At 33.2% G+C, this 23,095-nt stretch overlaps 2 protein-coding genes across 2 annotated transcripts; both read left to right on the top strand.

Moving 5' to 3' along the window:
- The first annotated feature begins 1,171 nt into the window (after positions 1-1,171).
- LOC129909274 (uncharacterized) lies at positions 1,172-8,919 on the top strand. The gene is made up of 2 exons (XM_055986346.1): positions 1,172-1,836; positions 6,873-8,919. Exons 1-2 carry the CDS (start codon positions 1,753-1,755, stop codon positions 8,679-8,681), a joined length of 1,893 nt encoding a protein of 630 aa, XP_055842321.1. The 5' UTR covers positions 1,172-1,752; the 3' UTR covers positions 8,682-8,919.
- A 6,173-nt stretch (positions 8,920-15,092) lies between these two features.
- On the top strand, positions 15,093-16,033 carry LOC129909285 (mediator of RNA polymerase II transcription subunit 18). Its single transcript, XM_055986359.1, has 3 exons — positions 15,093-15,362; positions 15,420-15,712; positions 15,769-16,033. The coding sequence occupies exons 1-3, from the start codon at positions 15,241-15,243 to the stop codon at positions 15,993-15,995; spliced, it is 642 nt and encodes a 213-aa protein (XP_055842334.1). The 5' UTR covers positions 15,093-15,240; the 3' UTR covers positions 15,996-16,033.
- The last annotated feature ends 7,062 nt before the right edge of the window (positions 16,034-23,095 follow it).

The raw sequence follows: 23,095 nt of genomic DNA on the forward strand, positions 1-23,095 counted from the left end.
CAATATCTACCACACAAATTCTTCGGCACGCCACAAAAATGTATTACCACCATCAAAATGCACTGCCTCAGCCTTGTGCATTTAGAAAAAAAAGTAATACAAAAATGATACAAAAACAACCACCAATTGATTTGGAAAATAAAGGTATGCTGATTACAAAATTGATAAATTATAAAGTTGTTGATTTTTCTGTCTTTTAGTGGCGATCAATTCCAGACATCATTGACTGAGTTTACAGCAGCTTCAGCCTTGAGCATTTAGAAAAAAAAAATCAAAACAAGATACAAAAACTACAAACAAAGTGCAGACGCAGAGTATTTTTTTCTTTTTCAAGAAAAGATCTTTTTTTTATGTATTTTGTTTTCAAAAAAAAAACTATTTTCTGTTTTTCCAATAAAATATTAAATAATAGTTGTTTAAAAGAATTGTTTGTTTTTTTGAAGATTTTTTTATTTTCAGATGAAATTAAAATATGGATTTTAACAGTACGGATATAAACCCATGAAAGTGCTCCAAATAAGTACTTTAAAAGTACAAGTTTCAGTGCTTTTTCTGTAGGTAAAAAAGTACTGGAAAATGTACATCAGAACCACTTCCAGAAGTGCTTCGCTGATGCACTTTTGAAGTACATTTGTGTGTACTATTAATGGAGAAGAAATTTATTTCATCTTGCATGCAAGAAAGAGATAACTGCTTCACGTATTCTTATATACAGAAAGTATATAACTGAGTTTTTTCCCGAGCTCCTATCTTTTTTCAGTGGAAAAGAAGTACTTCTTTTACGTACATATTTCACCGGTTTTTTCTGTAGTTCTGCGTTTGCTGGGACGGTGTCTTTCTTTATGCAGTATTGGCAAACAAAGATAAATGTAGACCGACCATTAAGTTCAGATGGAATCCGCTTAGTAATCAAACAAACCTCCAATTGGACTTTTTAACTAGACGTCAAATCCTACATCGAAGAGCTTGAAAACAACAACAAAACGTGGATGTTGTTGTTGTTGTTCGTGCTATTTTCCTGTAAGCAAAAAAGAGAAACGACAAAGACAAATGCCTAAAGAGCCCAATACTCGATTTATGTTCCACTTTTCTCCTACAAATCAAATTTAAAGAGAAATTTGTAGATCATTTCTCTCTTCGATCACTGTCCTGTTGTCAGCGACCTACCTTCGATGACCGCATGAGGGACCTAGTGACGGCTTCAGTTTCAGCTTCAGATCAAAAAAGAAAAGAATTCCACTCGATCGACAGGAAAAAAAAAATCATCCAATGATAAAGAAAAAATACTTTTTTACACTACAAATCTCAACAAATACCTTCCAAAACTCATGATAAACAGTATTTTAAATGTTAAATAACAACCCAGTAAACATTTGATTTGAATAGATAATTGATAAAGCGAGTTTTGTAACCCCACAAAATTGCAGCAGAAAACCAAAAACTGCTTTTGTCCATGCCCAAAAAATTGTGTGTGGTGTTCTGTCTTCTGTCTGTGGCTGTCTCATTATTTTTGTTGTGTAAAAACAAGTTTCAATTTGCACCTTTATAAAGTATGTGTAGCTGGCTAAGCCAAAGCCTGTTCATCTTAGCTCAAGTCCAAATAAAACACAATTTAAAAAGTGTTGTACATCGAGTTGTAGTATTTTTTGTAATTTGTTGAAATCGTCTCTATTTTGTGGTGCAAAATAAATAGAATAGAAAACAAATGGATTGAATTTATATTAAAGCAACTAAATTTTGCAAGTCGAAGACATGGACACCGAACTACCCGTTCTTGCTGGATTCTTGAACGTTCCAACTCAATCGGGATTCTCACTCAACCGGATATCGAAAAAGGTTTGAAGACATTTTTTTTTAAAGTTTTTCTTTTCTTTTGTTTCAAAATAAAGATAATACAAAAATGTTCTTTTTTCGTCGAGGTACTTACTATCGGTTTGTTTTTTTTTTTTTTTTACATTGAGCTTGAAGCATGTTAAAGGTGTTTACTCTTCTCTTATATTTTTTTTTTCGCTCACAAACCCAATAACTTATTCCGACTAAAACGCATGTTTATTGTTGTTGTGACGTAGGTATTTTGTTAATTTTTTTATAATTTCAGTTTCGTTTATTGTTAAAGAAATTCCAATCAATTCCTAGCCGATTACACTGCAATAATAAAGAAAAACAAAGGACTTACAATTTTTTTTTTTTATAGATCTTGTTGTTGACCTTTGCTTTTGTTAGTTTTTATTACAAAATGATGTTGATTTTGTAACATTAGAAGATCTTTTTTGGTAATAATATTGTAAAACAAATTTTCAGTAGAGTTCTGAAAGATCATAATTTTTTGCAATCCAATAATATGCTTTCCATCGTCTAGCCATTTTTTTCACATGGGTGAAAATAGCATTTGTTTACTGATTCCCTTAAAACTGAGAATCTTCTTCACCCGTCAATTACACAGGTCGACAAAAATAAAAATATTTTTTATGCTTTGGTTTAATTTGCACTTTTTGGTTTCATGGTAAACCAAAACAATAGATAATCGCCCTTTACCCTCCTAAGATTTGCAAAAATACAATTTTCATACCCTGTGAGCCTAACTCGAGTCTTATGAGCTATAGTGCAAGAACCGTGCATTGTACAAAAAAAACTGTTAAGGTATAAAATGCAGATAATTTAAAGCTCTACATTTTTGCCAAAGCACTTTATTCGACTTAAATTATAAGAAAAAAGTTATGATGAATACAAGGGTTTTTTTCTCCGAAAAACCCTGTTTTGTTGAGTTCAAACTGTAATATTTTTTTTATCTAACTTCAACTTTGCCAACTTTTATACTTTTTTGAAAACTGCAATAGTGGGACAAGTTTTAATAATAATAAACCAGAGTCACACAATACAAGTTTCTGTCGTCTTGTTGCTCTGAAATAAAAGTAAGAAATTGAGTTTTTATGAAACTCGGAACTGTTAATTAATTTGCAGAAAAATGGCGTATGAAATAAAAAATATTTGTATTAATTAATTGTTTCTTATTGTTGGGCAATGTTTTAGTGAAAGAGTTGTAAAAAACAAAAATCAATTATGGGCAGAAGAAGCAAAATACTGTTGCAAAGTAGGGATTTTTCGAAATTTCACAAGAACTTTAAGTATTTGGGATGAACAAGTTACCAAATTCTGAGAGACCTTAAGTTAGCCTATCAGCCCATTTCGTTTAATCCATTATTTTTTAGACACCCTGTATATGTAACAAAGTAATAAGAAAAAACTATGCAAACAAATTAATTTAACTTTTCAATAAATAAAGAATTTCAATATGAACTAGTTTGGCTGCAGTTTGGATACAGTTATTTGTGTAAGCAGTTATTTTTGTATAGTAAAAGTACCATCAGAGTGAATTACTTTTGCCATAAATATTGAAAATAGAAGGTATCAAATGATGCCTCAAGCTCCCTTTTGATAAAAATTTGAACAAAACGAAAATTTCGATTTAATATTTCTTTTCTCTTCTTAAATTTCCCTTTTTTTTTACTTTTCTGAATATAAATATGAAAACAGCATTAAAATGAAGAAAACAAAACAAAAATCAGCCAAATCGGTTAAGAAGTTCTCGAGTTTTTGCCAAAATTACGCACGACAATTTTTGTAAAAGACAGATTTACTTGAAAACTGGAAATTGCTCTGCTGATCTCAAAAGCAAATTAAAAAAAAAAAATATTTTCCAGATGAGTACCAATATATATATCATAATTTCATAATCACAACCCAAGCACAAATTTCGTGTTGACCTGTGTTATCTTACGATTCCTCTTACGTCCCTTTTTTTCGTGTTTATATTTAAATCCACTGTCAGCAAAGGAAATATTTAAAAAAATGGTTTTCGTAGTAATAGATAAGCTAATGATGTCATGGATATTTACATCTTTTGGATAAAGTAAGATAATTACGCCTTATATTTCAAAAAAGTAACTGATATTAACACGATAAAATCGCTAGCTAAGCTTTATCTTTGTAAACCGGCCGGTAGATTTACTGAAAACGAAGAAAAGTCAACTGTGTTCCTTTATACTTATTTCCGGGAAGCTCTCCTTTAGTATGCTAGGTACTCAGTATACCACATTAGCCTAAACGGTAGAACTGAAAAATAAGTTCAGCTATCTGTTCGGGATTGAATGGACAATAATTAAACTTCAAGCCTTCAAATCACTAGGAGTGGATGGCATCATTCATGCTCTGCTAACAAAATATTAAAGAAGAATGAATACCACATCTCATAAGCGTCCTTCGAAGTAGCATTGCACTTGGATACCTAACATAACAAGACATTGGATAAGAACTTAAGTAATCTTCTTCTCCCTTTGAATAGGCGCTGTTATGATCTCGATGTGGAAGGGATCATAGCTCTCCCACGTATCCGCTTCACTTTATTGATGCGCTTGTGGGGTTCGCCGGGTTGGCCTTAGAGATCGGGGGAAAACCTCACTGTTCTGTAGTTTTTTTTTGCAACTGAATGCTGGGCCGAATTAAGGTTAAGGTGATATTTGATGGTTGACAGTAAAATTGCATTTTTTGTATGCTCAACAGCCCATAAAGCAACAGCAAATTTGTTCAAAATGACTGTCTCTCGATCTCTTCTTTGAACATGGCAATACCAACTGAGTCGTGTTCTAATTTTTGAGATATATGTATATATATATATAAATTATTAAAGCCATTTAGGAATTTACTAAAATGTAATTTACTTAATCGTTTTTATTATTATTTATTATTTTTAACATATAGGCTTCGTACTTCCAATTCCATCAAGCTTTGTAACTCCTAATGAACCGTCTGTAGGTGGTGGACGCACAACCGCGTTGTAGAGCTTTCCTTTCAGCTTAGGCGGAATTTTTCGATGGCAGAAGCAAAACTTTCCCCCACTTTAACCACACTACGCTTTCGCGATGATTGATATCGTCGCCACAAAAAGTCTCACTATTTATTTTAGACTCCAGATATTCTAACTTTTCACACTTGGGAAGCACTAATCCCTTAAAACAAATGTCAGGCCTGTGTAGATCAGAATATGGGTGAAATAGGTATTCTGTCTTTTTCGCGCTTATGCACTGCCCACTTCCTTCTAAAAGATCCACCTATACGCCAAGCGCTCGTTGCAGGGATATCGGATGCATCTTCATTTATGGTGGTTCCAGCAAAGAATAACTAAAGGGAAACAAGAGCTGTAGTAAAGAGCAGAGGACTCAAGACGCTTCCCTGGTGCACACCTTATGTGATTTCAAATTCTTCGGAATCTCCAAATGCACATTTTACTTTAGTTACTGGACCATTACACATGTTAACAATTATCCGCATAATTGTTTCTGGAAGTCTTCGTCGTCGGTCGAATGTCACCCAAGATTCGCTCAAAGATCTTGATGGTTTATGACTCGGCTTGATCGAACGGTAATTATCATAACTTCACGTACCGCTTAAACGAATGCCTCTGAAAGTCAACTGAAACCGCTCTCTACGAATAAACAAAAACACTCTACAAAAAGCATTCAATGCTAAATAAACTGCACTATGGCCCTTCCAAGAAGTAGACACCACTTCCTATGGGTCCAAAACCATATCTATTGCGGTATTGGAGAAAACATGATCAAACAAATGATAAAAAATGATGAGGAGGCTAAAAAACAAAACGTAAATCAGACTGTCCCGAAAAAAAATGTTACCAAATGTTCCGTTAACAATACATGTTTAATTACCATCTGAGGTGGATACGAAGATTCTTGTGGAGTATACACACGCTCAACATGTACGAGCTATCTGAACAGCTGTTTTTTTTCACCTTTCCGACTCGTAAAGCCTGTATAGCTCGCCGTAGAATCTTTCAAAACCACACTGATATGGATCGATTAAGTCTTTAGAAAAAAGCTCGAAAAACTTAAAAAAAATAGGCCCCCTAGGCGCAATTCTGCTTTCCTTTTGGTTAGAGCACAGACACTAGACGATATTCTATTTTGCGACCAATTATTAAAAATGAGTTTGTTTAACTCTTGACTAAGCCATCTCTAGCTTCTTGCAACAGTTTGCATATCTCTGTTCTAATATCTTAAATGTCGAATCTTGGCTGTCGTTATCCCCATAACAGGTCATTTATGGATATCTTCGTTGTTGACCAGATGGGCAAAATGTCCGAGCGTGTTCTTTTTTCTATCTGGGCCACAATTGATATCCTTGTGTAGATTTTGCAACTTTTTAATGAATTTTTCAAAATTTCATTCTCGTTGACCCCTTTCATCATTTCGTTTTGGTGACGACACTTTTAGTTAAAAAAATATTGGTAGTGTTTGAATTGGTCCTCTATAATTTACTCAATTGCAAAAAGTTTTTAACGTAAAGAATATTTATATCCGGAATTCAGCTGATACCAAGAATTGATAATTTGAATCATCGTTGGCTCCTGAGAACATTTGGATATTTAAGAATCAGAATGTTCAGCAAATCACTGTTGTCAATCACAAGAAAATCAATCTGATTCGCAATTCGTTAATCTGGAAACCACCAAGTACCTTTGTAAATATTGAAAAGAAGAAATCGAAGAATATGATAACCTTTTGCCCTCCCGTTTCATTTATTGAAAGACAAATTTGTCCTATGTTGGTCCTAATGAAGATTGTAAGAAGGTGCTTGCTAAAATTTTTAAAACACATGACCTCTAGCTCCATTTCTTATCAAACCGAAATAGATGTTATTTCTGCACAATTCCGTGGTCATACGAGTTGAAAGTTACTGTTGAATTGCTTTTCCCCTCAATGGAGTAAACTACTAATCTACTAACACTCTAACAAGCAGAAATTGATCAAAAAGTGAAATATTATTAATAATTTTGTATGCTTATGTTATATTTATAGAAGAGCTGCCAACGTTACTGTCTTCTCTTCAAGGCCAGCCGTCATGGTATTGAACGTCTTGAAATATGTGAATCCAAGGACGACAAGAATCCGAAAATCATAACACTTGAAAATTGCGTTAAAATAACCCAGGAACCAGCTCCGGCCAATCTAATACATATTGTCAAAATGACTGGTACATTAACACTGAATACATTAACTGACGAAGATCTGAAAGAATGGTTAAATGCTCTCCAATCGGTTGCATTTCGAGACAAAGGCGGTACACTCAGTCGAAGCACAGCTATTGAAGAAGATAACGACTTATACTGCAGCTCCTACGGAGATGGCCTCTTCATCGTGAAACTTATTCCATCCGAAACATCAATACGTTGTAATATTGAACCAAAATCATACATGTTACACTTAACTGCCACAGAACTTCAACTCAAATCGGCCGAAGATCTAAGTAATATCATTGCCAAATGGCCATATCGATTTATTCGAAAATATGGCTATCGCGATGGGAAGTTTACTTTCGAAGCTGGCAGAAAATGCAACACCGGCGAAGGTGTCTTCACTTTAGATCACACAAATCCACAAGAAGTTTTTCGTTGTATGTCTTCCAAGATGAAGTCCATGAAAAAGCTTATAAGTGGAGAAAGTCTGAATAGCATTGACTGTGGGGAGAATCAGTTGAGTGCTGCTCTGTCAATGGAACCAGGCTCAAGAAGCCCATTGCCACCATCTCCACAAAATCCGAATGGTTGTGAATTTGAATTAAATTCCACACACAGTGTCATCTCAATGCGTAATTTCCTACCATCTTCCGATTCACTGAACAACACATCCTTCAATTCAAGTACTTCATCCACACAAAACGTGATAACAAATTCATCCACAAAAAGCATTCCGAACAAACCGCCCAGAAAGCTGCTACCATTAAATGCAGACAAACCACAGACATCACAACAATCATCCGCACCATCCACACCGTCATCGTTGTCATTACAATCAAATGAACTGAAAACCATGATAAATAACGCTCAACAGCAGCAGCAGCAGCAAAATTGTGATAAATTCAAAGTATTCCAAAACTATGAACCAGTTTCAATAACAACATCCAACGATCCAAACAGAACTGGTGGATCGACTGTGATTTTGAAGCCATCATCATCGCCAGATCTTTTAAAGAGTATTGCAAGCGTTTCGTCCTCCCCTCCAGATCTTCCCGTACGCAACGAAAGTGTTCAGCTTTTGAAAACAACCGAACGTGATTACGAAAGTATTGAAACCATAACCGATGCCTGGAAAACTCTCGGACTTGGCGAAGTTAAACACACCGAACGAAACCACACTTCCGAAGACGACTTAATTGATTTCGCATGGCAGAGAACTCAGTCGCAACGCCATAAAAATACATCCAAAGACACCTGCACGAAAATTATCGACATCGATGATAGTGAACCAGAAGCCGCATATGACCGACTGGATTTCTTGTTGCCCAACAACAATACATCCAGTGGCTATAAGACAATAGTTACTGTGTCTTCAGCTTCAAATAGGAAACCAGCCAGCATTCCAGTGCCTAATGATTATGAACTCATCGGTAGTCCAGACACACATCCATGTCGGATAGCCGATGATAGTTATTTGGGATATGGGGTATTGCGCAAGCCAAGCACTCCCGGACCGCAAGTCGCCAATACGTCGCAATCCAAAATGGTAAATGTCTCAACAACCATGCTCAATGATACAGAAATGGCCTTAGATCATAAAAATTACAATGGACTTAGTTACACAATTGTCAGCAAACCGAAACGCGTTTGAAATTCATTGCATTGTTTAGAGAATTTGCGTTCTTAATTAAAAAAATTACAATCTTTCGCTTTTTTTACAAAAAATTGTCTGTTAATATTTTTAAAATTAAACCAAAGAACGCTTAAAAATTTTTATTTTTCATATCATAATTTTTTCGATAAATATATTTGGTTCGGAATTGAGTATAGTTCTCGTTTGCCATAATTTTTTTTTTTACTCAATCCTTAATTAAGTTTTATTTTAAAATAAGTTTCGAAAAATAGTTTTTTTTTTGTTTAATATTACAAATATATACATATATGTACTCGTTTATGCGCGTACAGTATAAACAATACATATACTCAGTCAAAATAAAAAAATATATAAAAAATGTTGCTTTTAGTTACTTATTTTTCAAAAAAAAAAACTTATTGAATTTCTTCATTTGAACTAGTCTTTTGTTTAATTGTTTTACATATTTCCCTTCGTATTTACATATTTTACTAATATATTAACTGTATTGTAAAAAAAGAGGGTAGCTTTGCTTTGGTTTCTGCTCTTCTCAAACTTTTTAATGTCGTTTTCGATTGGCAGTCCAGAAGCGTCCGGAATCATTCAGAAGCCTTCTGAAAGTGTTTTATTCGCACAAATATGACAGACAGAACGCTATTTCCTAGTCAAAAAGCAAAAAAATTTTATTTGTTTATTCACCAATACAGATATAAAATTTCAAAATTGATTGGAAGCGATTCAAACTGTTTTTGGATTTCATAATGAGTGTATCCGTGAGTAAAACCAACCGAAAACGACAAAAGTTTTTAACATTTTTTTTCGGAGTTTGTGATCATAAATTTAAGGTTGGCCACTCATGTTTTATAAATAGTATGTTGAATACCGACATTAGTTCCTTAAAGGGGAATCGTAAAAAAAGGACAATAGTAATTTTGGCCCTCAGACCAATAACGATGAGTCATTAGGCGAGTTCATAAATGCAGGACTGCAGCAGTGCTGTAAAAAAAATTGATAATATTGTTATAATTACGAGTGAATTTTGACTATTTAGTACTCGTTCTTAGAAACAAAGACAAATAGTTCTAATTATGTTGGATACATTTTTCAACAGACAGTACCTACTTGGCTGAATAAATGGAAGTTCTATTTTGCAGAAGTGCTGCAGTCCTGCATTTATGAACTCGCCCATAATGTCATTGATCATTCTGCCTAGATCAACTGTTTATATGGCGACAAACCTAAATTAGCTGTGAGAAAAAGTTGTAGACAAAAAATGAAGAATAGATTTTGGTCGAAGCGGCGACCGTCGAGTTACTTAACACATAAGGTTAGCGGTTAAAGTTTGTGAGAAAAAAAAAAAAAAAACACATCAAAAAATCTTCTTTGAACACAAGAGTACAATTTTATATACATTAAACAAAATAACAAACTTGAGTTGACACTCTTTTTTTTTTCTTAAAAATGTAGGGTGCCACATCGAAAATATGGGAAATTACTTGGCTATCCGAGTCATGAGCATTCCATAAGGATAATGCCCGAAATCATAACGCAATTGAAACTAAAATCAATCTTGTCCACACACTCATTATCATTTTTATATAATTTAATGTCCTGCTTCTGTTCTGTATGAAGCAAATAACATAGTGTATTTTGTGAAGGGATGCGAAAAAGAAAAACGCACCTAGAAGTAGTACATTAGCTGTGTTTTATTATTACCGTGATCCAAACCAGATCATTGTATTTGATAGTTTTACAATAATAAAGCAATCCTGCTTTTGTTGTAAAGCAAATAAAAACATTGATCTGATTTGTATCACGAAAATAATAATAAGGACCTCTTTGAAAATCCAAAATCTGCTTAACTGGCTAAAACTCCAATTGCTTTTATTTTTTAGTAAAATGTTTGCTTTTACATATTTCTCTGACGTGCAGAGTATAAAATTTGAGTCACATACAATTTACAACTTTTGTATTTTGTTCAAACTTGAACTTTGATTACAATAATTGAATATGAAATTTCAAGATGAGTCAATTTTTAGCGGTTTTAGTTATAGGTATTTGTTTGGTTCCTTTATTTTGTAGCTACAGTACAGTGTAGTTGCTCAATTATTATAAAAATAATCAATGCCACGCAACAGCTGATAGTAGATAATATTCGGCTGACGTAATTTTCAAGTTTCCTTCATAATCCGTCCCGTAAAAAATAAGGACATTAAAACTTCTGGAACAAACAAATGGAATGACACTTTAGGTTTAGTTGGCCTCGACACAATTCAAACCTGGGATAGTTGCCAAAGTTTTCTGAGATCAAATTGGTAAACCCCCACAAGGGATAATTTAAGAATTGTTAATTACTTAAGCATTTTTGTTAATTTCGTGCCCTCAAAACCCAAGGCATCATTTATCAAGAGTTACAAAACGCTAGAAACTTAACTCTTGAGCAATTGCTTCTAAGCTCTTCTTAAATTGTATCATTAATCAAATTGATAACTAATACTTAAATATAAAAACATATCTCTATTTTTGTGTCTTTATTATAACAAATTAATTATTTCTATGAAGGTGTAATTTTTTGTTCTTATGATGATCGGCTTCTTTCTTAAAACTATTTTTCTCCCACTATACATGCATGTTTTTTAAGGACATCAAATTATTTACAACTGGATTTTATCTGAAAAAAATAGTTACATAAAAAGTGTTCTTTAAAGTTTTAAAATCTAACTTACTTGTACTTAACATTTCTTCTCCTACTTTAACACAAATTCTCCATTTTTGTCAGATTTTATTCTAATAACACTTTCGCCCTTTTCAGCAAGGATGTCCTCTATATTTTTCTTGCCATTCATGTCTGTAAACCAATTTAGATTGTCGGCTATTAAATGATTATTGGAGCAGCCTCTGCAAGTTACTATTACAACTCCTTGGTTGTAAGCAATTTTCGATATCGTTTCTATGCTGCGTGTATTACAGACTTTACAAGTATATGCTAATTGTAGTTTAGTTTCTAATTGAGCTAGTGGAACTGATGTTGAGGCAAGTGTGTCCGTAGGTTTGGAGCAAAATGTCCTTGACAAGATTCCACTTGTAGACCTCAAAAGAATACTGTTTTTAGAACAATGTGCTAAATTTGCTGCACTTAATTTTTGAACTGTATTATAATTAGTATGTAAGTTTACGGAAAATGCCCGTAAAACTCTTGGACTTAAAAGTTTTCGCAGGTTATTCATTGTTTTGAAATAAGCCGATCAAGTTCAAGAACTACAAATTAAAAATTATTTTTGTACGCATGTAATCACGAAATGTTATCAAATGACAGTGGGCATGTTCAACGACAAAAATTGAAAAAATCGTGAAATTAAATTTCAGAATTTTGACATTGAACACAAAAGAAATTTGACATAAAAGATCTGTTTAGCTACTTTCGGCACAACACTTGATAGTGCATCGAATTTTAAGGAAATGTTCACATTGGACTCATTTCTCTAATTTATTTTCACGTATCTTTATTTTAAGGTAGAACTACAACGGCCACTTTTTGCAAAACGTCAAAAAGTGAACATTTTCAAACTCAGTTTGTGTTAGTTTTTCCCATCGCAAAATTTAAAATAATGATGCAGAAAGCTTATTTTTTTGTTTAAAAAAAAATTTTTGTATTTTTTTCTAAAAACAAATAGCGCTAGAAAGATAAATAAAAAAATTTACTTTTGGAAATTTTCCACTTTTTCATTTTTTAAGACATTGTAGTTAAGGCTTTAATGTGGACTTTTTACAGGTCAATTTTTGCCTTGTGGTGAACCTTTTCGGCGTAAGTTGACTCGTGTGAACGTATTATTTTTTCCGTGAGTTGAAGTTCTTCGCACTTCATGTCTGTACAATTAATGTGCAGTGAAAGTACTCCGAAATGAATATTCAGCACAAAAACATTAATGTCGTTTTCCAAAATTCAAAAAGTGTCACTACTACCTATATAATCACTCCCAAAAGGAGTGATTTCAAATTCCAAAATTGAAAAAGGAGTGAATTCTTCACTCCCAAATTTTTGAAGGAGTGACGGAGTGATTACCAATAATTTTACATTTGACTTCATGGACTGCTTGTCAAATTGTTGGGTGGTTGTTTTAATTTTTTTTGTGAAGGAAATTATATTTATTTATAAAAAAAATTCAACAAAGTATTGTAAAAAATCAATAGAAATGAATTTAAAAGATTGTGTTATTATTTTATTTATTATTTAGTATTACAAACACATGCAAAGCCAACGTCAAATCACTTCACTTGTAAAATTTGTCATGAACAAATTCCTAAATTGCACAAAAAAGGAGTGATTCACTCCCATAATTTTGGAAAACGACATAATAGCCTGTTTTCACAAGAGCCCAAATGATATAATTTGGCAAAGTATCTCAGTTCGAATGTCAAATCGTAAAGAAAAAAAATTTATTTGAACTGGCCTAATTTGCGAAATTTCCTCATCTGAGCTGCAGTGAATCCAGGTGTTTCAACTACGATCGATGAAAAAATTCTACCATAAGTCGCTCTGTAACTATAATTTAATACTACAAGACTACAGAACCGCTTTAAAAATCTCCGTAACAGAATGGAAAAACGCGTTGGCGTATGAATTAAGGCTTATGGGGACTTTTCACGAGTCGATTTTTTCCGTGCGGCGAAGCTTTTCGACTCATGTGAAGGTAAGTCGCAGGCGACTGAAGTGACATTCCCCATAGAAAAATCCTAGTCCACCGACATATCGTGCGGCTTAAATCGACTCGTGAAAAGTCGGCATTAACTACATTGGTTTAATAATCATTTTTACCAAAAAAAAAATAAAACTGACTTCCAATTTCCATTTTCAAACGCATTTTTGGATAGCTTTAAGGACTGAATATTAAAACAAATGATAAATGATGCAGAAAGCTTATTGTTTGGTCTAAAAAACAATTTGTGTACTCTTTTTTACAAACAAAGTGGCCAATTTAGTTTACAATAAAGGCTTGGCCACACCGGAGGGTATGCGGTATAGCGGTAACGATATTTGTACTAAAAAAATTCCACACCTGACGGTGATGTGTCAGTTTGGAATTTTTTTCATACAAGTACCCTCACCGCTACCCGTCCCACCAGTGTGGCCAAGCCTTTAAAGGCTTGGCCACACCGGAGGGTATGCGGTAGAGGTACGGGTAGCGGTAACGATATTTTTATGAAAAAAATTCCACATCTGAACGTTGATATGTCAGTTTGGAATTTTTTTCATACAAGTACCGTTACCTCTACCCGTACCGCTACCGCATACCCTCCGGTGTGGCCAAGCCTTAAGGCTTGGCCACACCGAAGGGTACATACGGTAGCGGTACGGGTACTTGTATGAAAAAAATTCCAAGCTGACACATTAACGTTCAGATGTGGAATTTTTTTCATACAATTACCCGTACCGCTACCGCATGTACCCTTCGGTGTGGCCAAGCCTTTAAGGCTTGGCCACACCGGAGGGTACGCGGTAGCGGTACGGGTAGCGGCAACGATATTTGTATTAAAAAAATTCCACACCCGAACGTTGATGTGTCAGTTTGGAATTTTTTCCATACAAATACCCGTACCGTTACCTGTACCTCTACCGCGTACCCTCCGGTGTGGCCAAGCCTTTAAAGGCTTGGCCACACCGGAGGGTACATGCGGTAGCGGTACGGGTACTTGTATGAAAAAAATTCCAAACTGACAGATCAACGTTCAGATGTGGAATTTTTTTCATACAATTACCCGTACCAAGCCTTAAAGGCTTGGCCACTTTGGAGGGTATGCGGTAGCGGTACGGGTAGCGGTGAGGGTACTTGTATGAAAAAAATTCCAAACTGACACATCAACGTTCAGGTGTGGAATTTTTTTAGTACAAATATCGTTACCGCTATACCGCATACCCTCCGGTGTGGCCAAGCCTTAAGACGCTGAACTATATTTTGACTGAACATTTTGTATGAAAAATTCACCGCACCATGATACATAATTTTGGATTATTGAAAACTACCTACGAGAAGGAGAAATTTCTGATAATAGTGCAGACGTGGTGCATCGTAGGTGCGGCGGTCAAAAAGTGCTGTGGACGTGGTGCAACGGTGGTGCGGCGGAATTGAAATATGAATAAAATTCTGAACTGGAACATCAATATTCTATTCAGGTTTCCATTTTGTTCATACAAGTACCCGTACCGCTACTCGTACCGGTACCGCATAACTTCCGGTGTGCTCAAGCCTTTTAAGACTTTGTAATTGTATGAACAAAATTCCACATCTGAACATTGATGTTGATGTTCCAGTTGAACATTTTGATCATGCAATTACCCGTACCGATGTGTTCAACTTCAAGATCTGAATCAAACAGATCCAATAAAAAAAAGGGGGAATCTGGTCACCTTGACAAGAACTGTCAAACTTCTATCAAGTGTCAAAAATGCCGATTTTGTTTTATGAAAAAACCATCAAATAAATAATAAATAAAACAACTCATAAAAATACAAGTTTATCATTTTACATCCTCAAAAACTATTTTTTTGAATATCTACTAGTTTGTTCTCATTACAAACATGTCAGTAACATCAACAAAAGAGTCCCTATCGCAAGCTCTGCTGAGCAAAATCATACCAAATCAAGAATATTTACTGCAAGGATCTATTGTTGATTCAGCCGTTGACCATTTGCTCCATAGGTAAAACTCCCAAAATCTCCTTAATTAATTTCTTACATGAACATTTCCCCATCATAGATTAAAAGGTCTTTGTGATAATGTAGACGCTGGACCAGAACAATTCCATGATTTAGAAGTTTGTCTCAGTCTAAGACCTCCCAATCAAATGCAACCACTCTTGCTTAGAGTTCGACGTGCTTTGGATATGGACAAAAATAATCCATTTCAATTGAGATACATTGGACAGCCTGAATTGGATCGTGCACGTCCGACTTTAGTAAGATCAAGTATTGATATGGGTTGTACATCAACCGTACTTGAATTCCTTACTGAATTGGGATGTCGAATTGATTTTGAATATGTTAGTCGAGGTAAGAGATGAATGGCTAAAATAATTTCACACAACACTACATCATCAATAAAATAGGTTACATGTTCCGGAAAGGAAGAATGAAGATAACAGTGGCAAAAATTATCAAAATTACTCCTGGAAAGCAGGAAATGAATGAACCTATTTCTCAAAGTTATTTAGTAGAACTTTCAGTTTTAGCACCAAATGGACAAGATGCTATTGGTGATGAAATGCGTGCCTTTGCCGAACAACTTAAGCCTTTGGTACAATTAGATAAAATTGATTATAAACGATTACCGTAAGTGAGAAATAAATGAATCTTATATATAAAAATGAGTTCGTTAAGTGTGTGTGGCCGATAAACTCGCGTTTGTCTGGTCCGATTTTGGTAATTTTTTGTTTGTTTGAAAGGTATTAATATGTAGATGGTTTGTATAAAAAAAAATTATACCTTTTCTCCCACTTTCACATAGCTGTCAATTTGTACGAGTGAAAAAACACTCTTGCTTTTTAAAAAGTTTAACTAAGCTTTATTTGTAAAAAAATATATTAAGACAGGCTTTCAAAATAATTACCTATTATTGTTTATAGTCTGTGATGCCTGTCAACGTTTGAATTTGCTTGAAGCAGACACTCATTGCTTCCTGGTGCATCTGTTTTGTCTTCGCCACATCATATTCTTCTTAGTAAATATAATCACATCTAATCCTTCAAATCCACTCGAACTTTAGCATAATTTCCGTGATTAGGATTAGATACACCGAATGCGCCGTGTGACATTAAATGAAAAAATGTATAATCAAGTTGTGATCTTTATTGAGGACACGTGTTTTGTTTGATGATTGCGAAAGCATTGGCACAATTAGGATTTGTTCCTCCAAATCGTGAAGAGCAAGATGTTCTTGATCAAGAAATACTACGCGGAAGGCAATACAATTGCGTTGAATTAAGAATATTTGTGCACACCACCAATTCCCGAAGTATGACACTATTATGCAAGGTGTCATCAATCAGAGTTGTGGTTTGTATTTCTTAGATGCACCCGATGGTACGGGAAAAACATTTTTGATACCATTACATTTAGCATAAATACGATCTGAAAATAAAATAGCATTGGCTCTGGAAATTGCAGCCATGTTAATAGATGGTGGCCGTACAGCACACGCGGTTCTTAAATTGCCTTTGAATATGCAGGTTAATGAAACACCTACAGTACCTTGCCATATTATTAGGGCCAAGCGAACAAAATAAAATTGTTTGGTTCATGTTGCTGAATTTTCAAAGTTTTTGTCGAAATATCTTGAATTTTATTTGTCCCATTTACTTGCACTTATCATGTAGATACGGATTGACTTAAAAAAAGTCAAAGAATTCATACTTTTTGATACAAAATAACGTACAATAGGGGATAAGCTCTAAAAGACGTTTCCTGTGGAATTCACGCCCGGATAATTACCAGACCGGTCCAATACTTAATTTTTTTGTACCGAGGAATAACGTGACATGCTTAACTTTAATGGCAAGGATTTTGCATAAACATAGAAGCTCTGATCGTCTGGATAGTACGTAATTTTCTAAGATTTGGAGTACTTTTTTTTTCGTATAAGACCAGACAAGTACGTTAATCAAATAAAAAAACATCCTCTGATCATTATTGGCTGTGCTGCTATTTCAGGGAAAGGATGAGGTTCTTTTTATATTGTGGGAAACGCCATAGCTCCAGACCAAAACAAAAGGAGCTTGGGAACGTTTTGATTCTACGATTTCAGAATAGACTCGAGACTCGAAGCATCTACATATATCTATGCAAGACTGGGTCCTTGCCATAAAGTTAAGAATGTCCGTTATTCCTCGATATACAAATTCAAGTATTGGACCGGTCTGATAATTCTCCCGGCATGAATTCCATAGGAAACGTCTTTCGGAGCTTATCCCCTTATGTACGTTGTTTTGTATCAAAAAGTATGAATTCTTTGACTTTTTTTTAAGGCAATCCGTATCTAAATGATAAGCGCAGGTAAATGGGATGAAAAAAATTAAAGACATTTCGACAAAAACTTTAAAAATTCAGCAGCATGAACCAAAACATTGTATTTTTTCGCTTGGGCCTAATAATATGGCAAGGCTTTTTGATACATTATAGTCCTGGTATATCCAATGAATTAAAAAACTCCGTTTGGTAATTTGATACATTGCTTTCATTTGTGATGGGGTCAACCGATTTGTAGGCAAAACATTGTGCATTTATATAGTTTAAAATTGTTGCATTGATTTCAGAAACATTTTTATTTGTACCAGCCATTATTGCACGTTCACTCAGCCAAGTATGATTTTTGTAATTTGTATTTATACTTGGAAATATACTTTGAATCAATTCATTTTTTGAATTTACATTGAAAAAATTGTTTTGAAGTGTAATTCGGCCTTCTAAATCAAGTGCCGCTATTCCATTAACAATGTCCAATTACTGCATAAATTACAATAAATTGGTTAATTTTCATTACAATAAACCAGTTTTTTTCTGTTTAAATGTATTTTCAAACAGGTTCTATTTTTTTAAAAAGTACACTCAGCGAAGCGGGTGGGGGTTAGCTAGTATTTAATAGAAATGCATTACTTTCTTATAATTGAACATCACAAATGGTGTTATTTTTGTGAGAAATTCAAAGTCACAGAATCTATTTAACAAAAAGGCAAAGTATGCCGACAATGAGATGGATTCTTTAAGATTTAAAGATCTTTAAAAAAGTAACAGTTCTCTTGAGATGTAGTAATAAGGAATTTCGATGCCAAAATTGGAAATAAAGACCTCTTTTTTTATGACTTTGTCCAACATCGTCTCACACTTCTATCTGGTTGGTGCTAAGCTGCGCAGATGTATACACAACGATGCTTCAAATCGGACAGAGAGTACCTACGTGCAGAAAATTTCACGTCGAAAAACTGTTATAACCCACACCGTAGAATTATCTTTTGAACTTCGATTCCCAATTTGCCCAATCAAGTTAACTACTAGTAAATATTAGGGCTGCCAGATAAAAATGTATTAATGTCGGGAAAACAGGTCTTAAAAGTCGGGACAAATCGGGACACCAACAAAATACATGAAATAGAAAATAAAAAAAGTCCAACAAAATTACTCCTAAATTTTTTATAACTTATTGCAAATGTACATATGAGTTGGTTAAAATTCTATTTTTTGAAAATCTTCGTTTGAAAAAAGAAAATAATAAAGTCATTTATCGTAGATAGGTACTCGCTATAAAACTGTCTAGCGATGGATCTTTTCGTAAATGTACTAAGTAACAATTTATGTTTTCAATTTTTGTCTAATTTTGAAGAATGAATGAATTCGATCTAAAAGATTTTTCTTGTATAATTTGAGTGACTTTTCTTATATTTAAACCAATTTATTTTTAATGCAGGCTTAAAGTAATTTTTATTTTACCTACTCTATTTATTTTATTTTTGGCTGCAAGCCTGCATTAAAAATAAATTGTTTTAAAAGTTTTTTTTTTATCTGAAATGGTGATATTTTAGAAAACCTAAGTTTTGGCAATTAGGTACAGACATTGAATAATTATATATAGAAGTGACACCGGAAAAAACGTCCGCTATGTTTGAGGGGTGGAGCCACAATCGTTTGAGGAGTAGCGCCACAATCGTTTTAGGATTGTGTATTCGATGGCCGAAAAATCCCTGAAAAGGACTTTTGGTTACTAAGTAACCACATCTACAATATTTTTATATTTGGTGTATTTGTATTAGTTTTTTTTGTGCTAGTAGTGTGTTTGTTTATTTTTGTTTCTGTAACATTGAAATTGAATTTATTTTAAATTTTTGTATTATTTTGAATTGAATATTTATTTTTGAATGTTTGGTCTTATGTATATTTGGAAGGATTTTGTTTTTTGTTTTTATTAACGACAAGAAGATTTTCTTCATTTATAGAAGTGTTTATTTAATTTTAATTAGGGTGCTTTTTGTAATTATATCTAGGCCAAAGTTGTAGTTCACATTGTTTGAATGTTTTCCACATGCACTGTGGCATATATTTACTATTTTCTTAAACCGCATAATGCAAGAGTAGGTAGGGATTAAGTTCATACAATATGGCCATATTTCACATTATTTTAAAGTATTTTAATACATATTTCAAATTATTTTTACACAATACGAAACAACCTCGTTTATTTGCTTAAACTGATTTATGTTTGCGAACAAGGATTTTTATATAAAAATTTAAAGTTTTTATAAAATGTTAAATTTTGAAAAAAAAAAAATCTTTTCATACCATTTTTGGATACTTTTCTTTATTTTTAATTAAAACATTTTTGTTATCTAAAATTTAAACGATATTTATTAATAAAATGTTCAAATAAACTTAAAAGGTAAAAAGGCATATTTTGATCGCAAATGCAAGAAAATGTGGTTTTGGGATAGTTCCAATGATTTTTCTATTTCACCATTTGAAATAAAATACATATTTGGTTCTAAGATTCTAAAACTAGAAGAATGTAGGGTAGCTTTTACATGCTTTTTATATAGTCAAGCTATGCATTCTTACAAAAAAAAAGTTGAGATAACAATCAGACATGGGATTACTATAGCCCTGTTCGACTGGAGGTGGTAGTCTGCTAATAGTAGATTTTTTGTTAAATCTAGTACTATCATCTACCTACTCATGCTCTTCTTCCCAAGTGGATACGATTTGTATTGAATTTGTTGAAAGTGCGTTCCATTGAAAATCGCTAGTAAACTACTAGTAGTACTTTGCCACCTCCCAAAGGAACAGCTAAATGGATCTACCGATTAACATCAAACTTCGTATGAAGCATTTTTTGCAGAATCTCCATAGGGGTTTTTAGAACTAATTTTTTTTACCAAAAATAACGATACCTGTCATAAACCAATTTCGGAAATGTTTAATTTTCTCGAAAACGGTACCAGTGATTTTGTTAAAAAAAATATATAATAGTTTTTGGGCAATCATTTAAATTTTTTTAAATTAACCTACCGTAGAACCGTGCCAAACTACCAATTTAATTTCAACGATTTTTTTATACAAAAGCATTTATATAGTTTAGATATAAAACAGAAAGAAAATTTGGGAAAATAATAGTTTTTGGATTAGTAATTTCTACGAAATTGCATACCAATTTTATTTTTAAATTTTTTTTTAAATTTATTTCCAACGATTTTGAAATTTTTTTTTCTAAAAATCTATCTTAGTAGAAAAAATCAAATCGAATAGGTACCTACTTGTTTTGGAGCTATCACGAATTTTCCTTTGTTCCTTTAACTTTTTGGGCTAGTGTATAAAAACAACTCAGGTTAAAAGCTAATGCTCGGTTAAATTTTATGGTTATGAAACTCAACTATTAAATTTAGCCGAGCTTTAGCCTTTAACCTGAGTATTCAATTGTTTATATTGGAAATATGTATAATTCAGTTAAATATTTAAGTGAGCCTTTAATTTGATTATTGGTAAGGCTCGTAGAAAATCAAATTTACTAATGATAAGTTTTGGTGAATTATAGTAATAATAGCGTAATAGTAAGTGAATGTATAACCGTGGTCGAATGTTCGGGATTCGACCGAATCATTATTCGCAGCATCTCTAGTTGGTACCTTTAAAAAATTTCACTTTCCCCTCCTTGGAATCAAAAATAAACAAAAAGTTTGAGCCAAATCGACTTATTGGTTTGAGCTCTTACCTGATTTAAAATATTACGTTGAGTTTTTCTTAACGTTTTTCTTTTTTTCTTTAAGGGCCATTAGCTGAAACGAACCTTAAATAATTCATGTTGAACATAAAAGTATAGGCTCTATTTTTACTTCAGGGGAAACTGCCACATAAAGATTTATGTTGTAATTAAATGCTTAAGTTTCGATTCCGCAAAAAAAGGCTCTTATTGTTACGCATTTCATAATATTCCAAAACAAAATATAATATAAAAAAATAGCAATCTCTGTGGGGATACGAACTCAGAAAGCAAAATTAAAGAGCAATCACCTTGTCACCTACGCTAATAGGACTATTGAAACAAGGGTAACTTTCATGCTTTATAAACTATAACGTGCCTAGGATATACAACAATAATATTTAATTTTGTTCAAATTCTCGTCCTTAATAAAAAATTTCTTGTTTTTAGTTTCGAGTTACTATAGATACATTTATAATGTCAACTAACTTTTCAATATTTTTGTTTGATATTTGTGTAATTTTGTATGTATGAGTAAAATTTCCTTATTTTATTTTTTCATTTATAGGATGTCGATGTGTCGATACGATTTATTTTTGTTTGATATTTGTTTTATGTTTTATGTGTAAGTAAAATTTCCTTATTTTTTTTCTATTATAGGATGTCGACGTGTCGATACAATTTATTTTTATTTGATATTTGTTTTGTTACGTTTGTATTAGTGAAATTTCCTCTTTTAAAAACAAATTTTTGGAAAAATAATTTTCTAAGGTCCAATTTATTCACTCTCCATTATATTTAAAGGCCCCATTAAAAATAAAAAATCTGTCAAATCACATACAAATTTTAAAATTTCCCGTTTTTAATGGAGACTTTAAATTTAATGGAGAGTGAATAAATTGGGCCTAAGACAAGCCCCATTCTCTCTGGGGATTTTTTTAGTACATCTAATTGCCGAAAAAAATAAAATTCTGTAGCGCTAGAAACTATCGGTGTCACTTCTATATATAATTATTCAATGGTACAGATTTTAATTTTCTAAACTCTTAAACAATTTATCGTGCTTATTAATTAAAACACATACAAAAATTGTCTTTAAAAACATGTTTCTCATGAATGTCAGGGTTAAAATTCCTATAAAAATATAAAAAAGTAAGAATATTATTTTAACTGTCAATGTTCCACATCTCACTTACATAAGTACCTAACTATAAAATTTTTTTATGTGAGTTTAAACAGAAAAAAATCCTTTTTCATCTATTTGAAGTGCAAAGTGTTACATTGAGGTTAACAGAGTTTACTTTTCATTGAATTAGCTCCCGAACTGATGATTAAGAAACGAAAAGTCGGGACAAAACCGGGACATTTTGTAAATCGGGACAGATATCGGGACAGGGTCTAAATGTCGGGACTGTCCCGGAGAAATAGGGACGTCTGGCAGTACTAAGTAGATTGTGGCTCCAAAAGAAAACTAAGACACTTTGACAGTACTATGTAGATAGAAGGAAAGAAAAACAACGTCTGTCTAGTCAGAACCTAGTCAAGGAGATTAAAAATAAACAGGCTCTACAAAAAAAGTGAACAGGGGTTTGTATTCCAATTCTATGATAAGCTACAATGATAAATTGAGGAACGTTTTTGCAAAGCTCAAGAAATGTTTTTTTTCAAGTTTTTCAGGAGAAGGTTTTTTGTTTCCC

This window comes from Episyrphus balteatus, chromosome 2 (assembly GCF_945859705.1).
Source record: "Episyrphus balteatus chromosome 2, idEpiBalt1.1, whole genome shotgun sequence".
In the NCBI taxonomy this organism is placed as follows: domain Eukaryota; kingdom Metazoa; phylum Arthropoda; class Insecta; order Diptera; family Syrphidae; genus Episyrphus; species Episyrphus balteatus.

Bases quoted from the DNA above. Each gene is read 5' to 3' on its own strand.
- LOC129909274 (XM_055986346.1), top strand. From the start codon at position 1,753: ATGGACACCGAACTACCCGTTCTTGCTGGATTCTTGAACGTTCCAACT. The intron at 1,837-6,872 runs GTTTGAAGACAT...TTATATTTATAG, and splicing joins TCAACCGGATATCGAAAAAG to AAGAGCTGCCAACGTTACTG.
- LOC129909285 (XM_055986359.1), top strand. From the start codon at position 15,241: ATGTCAGTAACATCAACAAAAGAGTCCCTATCGCAAGCTCTGCTGAGC. The intron at 15,363-15,419 runs GTAAAACTCCCA...TCCCCATCATAG, and splicing joins GTTGACCATTTGCTCCATAG to ATTAAAAGGTCTTTGTGATA. The intron at 15,713-15,768 runs GTAAGAGATGAA...TCAATAAAATAG, and splicing joins TTTTGAATATGTTAGTCGAG to GTTACATGTTCCGGAAAGGA.